The sequence below is a fragment of the Wyeomyia smithii genome, chromosome 2 (genome assembly GCF_029784165.1).
Source record: "Wyeomyia smithii strain HCP4-BCI-WySm-NY-G18 chromosome 2, ASM2978416v1, whole genome shotgun sequence".
Classification (NCBI taxonomy): Eukaryota; Metazoa; Arthropoda; class Insecta; order Diptera; family Culicidae; genus Wyeomyia; species Wyeomyia smithii.
In genome coordinates, this window is record NC_073695.1 from 268,704,576 (window position 1) to 268,712,047 (window position 7,472).

Here is a 7,472-nt window from a genome sequence, read left to right on the forward strand (position 1 = left end):
TTTTCTGTGCATCCCCGGGTACGCTTTAGATTTGCGTGTTTTTTCTGCTTTTTCTTCGGTTCGAGTTTTTTGGATTTTTTTTGCTGTGCACACGGCATTCTGTTTCTACGCCATCGCTCAACCTGCGAGAATTTGGACCAACGTTCCTGTGATTCATTGCGTAGTTTTTGGAAAAGGTCTTCCCGTTCGATTGGACGCAAGCGTTTCGGCATACAGTGCCATTTTGCTTGGAGATTTCTTGGAAAATTGTTCCCGCCCGTCATCAACTGGACGCAAGGTCCATCTATCGTCGCCCGGCCTACAGCGCCATTTTGCTTGCCATACGGAGGCATTGTTACGACCGCTTGCCGCTTGCTATTGTTGCAGACCTGCTTTATGTGCCGGTTTCTTTGGAGCATCGGATTGGCGATTTGGTTTAATTTTCGTTGCACTGAGCGTGCTTTTTGTTCCTGCTTTTCCTGATATTTTCAAGGCACTACTTGCCTTGGAAAAGGTGAGTACCTTTCCAAGTTGCTACTGTCCTGTGTCCGGGTCTACCGTGGTTGTTTTTTCGATTATTTTCGCAGTTTTGTTCATCATCTTTGTTGCTGATTTCATCAACTGGGGCGGAAAATGGCGGACGGCCAGCGAATCAATCTGCTGACGACAAAGCGAGCGACGATGATTGCAGCACTGGGTCGGGCTGAGGCATTCCTGGTGGGCTACAGTGATCAACGAGACGCTCCGCAGGTACCGTTGAGGCTCGAGTACATAAACAACATCTGGGCTACCCTGAATGAAGTGCAAGCGGAGCTGGAGGCATACGCAGATACTGATGAAGGTATGGCAGTGCATGAAATAGTTCGCGCTGAGTTTGAGTCGCGACTTTTTTCAATAGAAGCATCTTTAATCACTAAATTGCCTCCTCTTCCTGTTAACCCCGCATACCCTCAACCCCCGCATGTTTCTACTGCACTCTCTGGTATAAAACTGTCGACTATTTCGCTTCCGGAGTTCGATGGGGATTATCAGCAATGGTTGACTTTTCATGACACTTTCTTGGCATTGATACACAACAACGCTGATGTTCCACCCATACAAAAATTTCACTATTTAAGGGCAGCCGTCAAGGGGGAGGCTGCTCAGTTGATTGAGTCTATCGCTATTAGTTCCGCTAATTACGAGTTGGCTTGGCGCACATTGGAGGGCAGGTATTCAAATGATTATCTTCTGAAGAAGCGACATTTGCAGGCTTTGTTCGATATATTTGTTCCGCGTGTTCAAAAGGAGTCCGCTGCTGCATTGCACGGTTTGGTCGACGAGTTTGAGCGACATACGAAAATTCTACACCAGCTTGGGGAACCAACGGACGAGTGGAGTACCATATTGGAGCATTTGTTGTGCACGCGTTTGCACAACGATTCTTTGAGAGCATGGGAGGAGCATGCTTCTACTGTAGAAAGTCCAAATTTTCAATGTTTAGTCGACTTTTTGCAGCGGCGTATTCGGGTTCTTGAATCGATATCCGTCAACGATCATGCCCCTGGAAGTCAGACCACTCCGAGCACCAACCAGGCTGCTAATTACAACCGAAGGCAATCCCAATTTCGGCTCTCGTCAAATGCGTCCACCGCTATTTCATCCTACAAGTGTCCAGCGTGCAACGGCAATCATTATATCGCAAGGTGCGCAAAATTCATGCAGCAATCCGTCAGCTAGCGTAGGCAGTTGGTGAGCAGAAAGAAGGCTGTGCCACAACTGCTTGAAGGGGAACCATTTGGTCGCTAGTTGTCCGTGTGAGCTCAACTGCAGGAAGTGTAACCAGCGTCAACACACTCTTCTGCATTTAGAGCAGTCTGGCAACATTCAACGTTCCGGTAATGATTCTGCCTCTCGCTCAGCCAATCCCGCTAGCTCGACTACACAATCCGCCTCGACCTCTCTAGGCAATTCCATAGAGCAAACATCTGTTCCTGCTACGGAGATAGTACCAGTACCAGCGCGCCAGTCCAGCAGCCTGCTGAAAACGTTTTTCTTCTAACGGTCGTCGTCAACGTCATTGATGCGTATGGGCATGCGCATCCCGCGCGCGCTTTGTTGGACAGCGCGTCTCAGCCAAACTTGATTTCCAACCGATTGGCCCGCATTCTTCGTTTGAAGCGGAAGTCCGTTAACATCACCGTTCAAGGGGCTGGACAAATGTCGAAAATGATCCAGGAATCGTTATTTGCCACTATAACTTCCCGGAAGCGGAACTTTTCTTGCGGCGTAGAGTTCTTGATCATGGACAAGGTAACTGCAGACCTTCCTGCGCAATTCGTATCAACAGCTGAGTGGAATCTACCTACCGATATCTTTCTCGCTGATCCTGCTTTTAACAAAAGTCAGCCGATAGACATGGTAATCGGTGTTAAACATTTTTACAGTTCCTTCCCGTCTTCAGCTCGCATGCAGCTGCGTGAAAATTTACCTCTGCTGGTGGATAGCGTCTTCGGCTGGGTTGTAGCTGGGTCGGCTGGCTTAGCATCGTCGACATCCCAGCAACCTTCGTGCAGCGTAGTGGCCGTGTCGATGATAACGCTAGAGAAAAGTGTCGAGCGCTTTTGGAAGACAGAGGATCTGGCTACCACTGACAACTTTTCAGTCGAGGAGCGGCGATGCGAATCTTTCTTTACGTCGACGGTCGCGAGAACTCATGAAGGACGATACATGGTTCGTCTACCTCGCAAGCCAGATTTCGCCATCATGCTAGGAGAGTCTGAGGCAACCGCTCGACGTCGTTTCGAGCTTTTGGAGCCCCGTTTGCAACGAGACCCTGATCTGAAGGCAGAGTACCACAAGTTTATGAGGGAATACCTCGATCTCGGACACATGAAGCCGGTCAAACCGAGAAGCAGTGACGACTAGGATTGCTACTACCTTCCCCACCATCCCGTTTTCAAGGATTCAAGCACGACGACTAAGGTTCGGGTCGTGTTTGACGGATCGGCGAAAACCTCTACTGGCTTCTCTTTGAACGAATCCCTATGCGTTGGCCCTGTGGTACAGGATGAGTTGATTGACACAATTCTACGGTTTCGAACCTACCCGATAGCCCTTGTCGGTGACATCGCTAAAATGTATCGGCAAGTATTGGTACATCCCGATGATACTTCTTTGCAGCGTTTTCTGTGGCGTTTCTCAGCTGATGATCCCATTCAGATCTACGAGCTTCTGACGGTCACCTACGGGCTCACTCCTTCCTCGTTCCTCGCCACTCGTACGCTTCAGCAGTTAGCGGATGACGAAGGAGAGCCGTACCCATTCGGCAGTAAAGCCTTGCGTAAGAATTTTTATGTAGACGACTTCATCGGTGGTGCGCAGACGGTCGAAGAAGCCAGCAAGCTTCGTACAGAGCTAAGCGAGTTGTTGGCAAAGGGTGGATTCGATCTGCGAAAATGGACGTCGAACCGGCTCGAAGTGCTGAAAGGATTGCGAGAGGATCAAATAGGCACGCAGTCTACGATAGAATTCGCTCCCCACGAAACTATCAAAGCGTTAGGCATCAATTGGAAACCGAACGAGGATTTTATGCGTTTTGATTCCCAGGTACCGCCCAGCGATCACGTTTTAACGAAACGGTCCATTTTGTCTACGATTGCTAAGCTTTTCGATCCTTTGGGTCTTATTGCTCCCGTTGTAGTGAGGGCAAAAATTGTTATGCAGGAACTATGGCTGCTGTCATGTGGTTGGGATGATCCGGTCCCCGATAATCTACAGAAAAGATGGGAAAAATACAAACAGGAGCTGCCCAAAATTTCTGCCTATCGCATTGCCCGTTATGCCCTTCTACCTAATTCTACAGTGCAGCTACACACCTTCGCTGATGCCTCCGAATCTGCTTACGGTGCGTGCACATACGCCCGCTGCGAAGATCCACAGGGGATCGTACGGATACAGCTTCTTGCCTCTAAGTCCCGAGTCGCTCCGCTGAAGCGGTTAACTATCGCCCGTCTTGAGCTGTGCGCTGCGGTTCTGGCTGCGCATCTGCATCACAGGATAAAGCGTGCGATTGACATCGGTATTTGTTCGTCATATTTTTGGTCCGATTCATCCGTCACTCTCGAATGGCTTCGATCGCCACCGAATCGCTGGCAAACGTTTGTTGGAAATCACGTTTCAGAGGTTCAGCATTTCACGCATGGCTATCGCTGGAACCATATAGCAGGCACCGAAAACCCGGCCGATCTTGTCTCGCGCGGAATGTCCGTAGAAGAGTTCCTGAACAGTGCGCTGTGGAGTCAGGGTCCAAGCTGGCTAACATTACCGTGTAAAAGCTGGCCTATCTCGAACCCAGATAATGTTTCCGAGGATATTCTCGAAATCCGACAGGTCGTCGCAGCAGTTAATTCGACCTCAACGGTCAACCCGCTCTTTCTTCGATGCTCGTCGTATACTCGCTTGCTGCATGTTGTTGGATATTGCCTTCGCTTCATTTTGAATAACCGTGCCAAGACTAGAACACAGCCTCTCCCAAGCCCGAATCCAGTGCAGCGCTACCTTTCAGTGGAACAGCTTGCCCAAACCAGAAACGTGTTGATTCAGCTAGCCCAAAGCGACGGCTTCCCCGCTGAGCTGAAGGACTTAAGAGAAGGAAAGTCAGTAGATAAGCGCTCCAAAATACGCCGGCTTAATCCATTCCTAGACCCAGAGGGGGTATTGAGGGTTGGAGGGCGACTCAACTTATCTCAACTGCCCTATCAAGCGAAACATCCTGCCTTACTTCCCAGCTTTCATCCTTTCTCCCTGCTAATTGCCCAACATTATCATCACCAAATGTTTCACGCCGGAGGACGGCTTCTACTAAGTGCCATTCGCGAAGAATTTTGGCCGCTGCAAGGCCGCAAGCTCGCTCACAACACAGTTCGTCGATGCTTCCGCTGCACTCTGCATTTATCAACGCCAGGTTTCCTGCTAGCATTAAGGCGATTTATTGGTCGACGCGGTCGCCCTGCCCACATTCACTCAGACAACGGCAAAAATTTTGAAGGAGCCAAGAACGACTTGAACGAGCTTTTTGCCATGCTGCGAAAAAGTGAGGAGAATGAAAAAATTGCTTCAACGTGCGCTGCAGAAGGAATCACATGGCATCTAACACCACCAAAAGCACCGCACTTCGGTGGTCTCTGGGAGGCGGCCGTGAAAGTGGCCAAGAAGCATTTGTACCGTCAACTCGGTTCATCTCGTGTGTCGTTCGAAGATTTGTCCACTATTCTGGCCCAAATTGAAGCGCTGATGAATTCTCGACCCCTGCTTCCAATGTCAGATGACCCAAACGATTTGGCTGCGCTCACGCCCGCTCATTTCCTGATCGGTTCCAGGATGCTGGCCCTGCCCGACCCAGATCATCAACATATTCCTGTAAATCGGCTGGACCACTTTCAAAAATTGCAGTTGCACGTCCAGAAATTTGGAGTCACTGGCGCACCGAATATCTGCAAGAACTGCAAAAGGACACCACGATGAATCCCCGGAATCACACGTTGCTGCCTGGCAGATTAGTTGTAGTCGTCGATGAGCTACAGCCACCCATTCGTTGGCCATTGGCACGCATCGTCACCACTTCCCCCGGCCCAGACGGTTTGACGAGGGTGGTTTCGCTTCGCACCGCTCGTGGAATCATCACACGCCCCATCACAAAAATCTGTTTGCTTCCGGATCACACTGCTGCTGTTGCTGAAGGAGATGAGGCTGAGTAACTGTTCTTAGTTGTTATGCAAAATATTATTGTTACGTGTTAGATTGTTCAATGTCCAATGTTCAATTGTAATGTAAAAATGTTAACTGTAGCTGTAGATTTGTCATGATTGAAATTGTAATTTCAAGGAGGCGGCGATGTTACGTAATATGTTTATCTTGTACATTTCGACCAGTTAAGCGAATACCGCCTGCATGCTACCAACGCGGTTACCCCGCACGGCGGTGACACAAACACAATTTTAGCTAATTTAGCTATAAAAAGGCAAGCGCAAATATAGGAGAACTGTCAGTACCGCAAAATCAGTGTTGTTGTTCCACCTTAGTTCAAAGTGAAGTGAATAAAGCAAATAAGGTTAAAAGTGACGGATATTTTAAAGGAAAACTTTCTTCTAGAAAGTTGTTACATATGATAAAGCGCTTATTGGAAAATTATCAAAAAATAGGGTGATTCAAATTTACGATGAAATCATGTATCTAACTTTTTTATCTCTATGGATAGAAGAAAAGTAGTTTTACAATGTTATAGCTTCGTTAATTTTGAGCAACTTTGCGAGAGTAAGTTTTTCTCTATCTTCGAAAATAATCGATTTGTTTTAAAAAAAAAAAACACATTTTCAACTTTAACTGTTTAATTTTAATTTTCGCACTAAAACTGTCTTTGAACGACTTCCAGGGCTTTTCAAGAGAAACAATTTTCAATGCTGACATCATCAAGTCTACCCAAAGTTCGTTTTAGCTCTCTTGGTCTTAATTTGCAGGACACATTCGACTCTATACATAAAGAAATTTAAAAAAATATGTTATTTTCTATATTTGAGTAAATTTGATTTGAGAACATAACAAAATTGTAATAATTTTATATATTTTGCATGCAAAAGCACACAGATTTATTTTTCTTTTTTTCGTTAAAACTAGAAATAATAACTAATTATTTGATCCTAAAAGATCGTCAAAAGTTATGAATTTTCAAAAATAAAATACATGAAACAAAGCGGTTAGAATGACCATAAACACCCTATTTCGAAACTGGTCATGCAAAGTGCTTCAATTGTGCTCAAAATTGCAAGGGTTTGCGTTGAAAATAATCAAACCCATATTTTTTCATTGAATCGATAGGGGGACCAGCTCAGGAATAGGGTGATCATAACAAAAGGTAGCGGGGGCTTAGTGTGGTTGGTAACGTCTCCGCCAACCACGCTCGACGCCTGGGTTCGAATCCCACCGCCGACATAGGTGTCGATGGTTGTGAGGTGGCGTGATCCACTCACAACCAACCCAACTGGTCTAGATTCAACCCTAGCCGACACCGGGAGATTTTCTGAGGCGAAAAATCTCTGGGATCACGCCTTCCATCGCATGAGGAAGTAAAGCCGTTGGCGCCGGTCCGTTAATAAACGGGTCGTGAGTTAGGGTCCTGGATGTGGAGTCGCCTCCCTGGGCGTCGTTGATTGGCCACAACAGTGACGGAACAAGACCGACGGAAAATAAGCGAGAATAAAAAAAAAAAATAACAAAAGGCTTCATTCGATGTATTTTATTTTCAAAAATTGAAAAGCCGTTTAATCAAAGACAGTTTTAATTAAAATGGATTTTGACGTAGAACTACATCTTTCAGAAAGATCGGCTACATAGGGATGTAAAATAAAATCGTAAAAACGGAAAATGTGAAAATGTTTCCAAATGCTAATAAATCGGTTAGTGTGCAATGGATTTCCTTTGTTTTTGCAGCAATTGGTTGGAAAATCTTTTATGCA

General features: G+C 46.6%; 2 protein-coding genes across 2 annotated transcripts; both read left to right on the plus strand.

Moving 5' to 3' along the window:
- The first annotated feature begins 612 nt into the window (after positions 1-612).
- LOC129720597 (uncharacterized) lies at positions 613-2,886 on the plus strand. Its single transcript, XM_055672086.1, has 2 exons — positions 613-1,664; positions 1,938-2,886. The coding sequence occupies exons 1-2, from the start codon at positions 613-615 to the stop codon at positions 2,884-2,886; spliced, it is 2,001 nt and encodes a 666-aa protein (XP_055528061.1).
- A 210-nt stretch (positions 2,887-3,096) lies between these two features.
- Positions 3,097-5,484, plus strand: LOC129720599 (uncharacterized). The gene has a single exon (XM_055672087.1). It carries the CDS (start codon positions 3,097-3,099, stop codon positions 5,482-5,484), a length of 2,388 nt encoding a protein of 795 aa, XP_055528062.1.
- Positions 5,485-7,472: the final 1,988 nt, after the last annotated feature.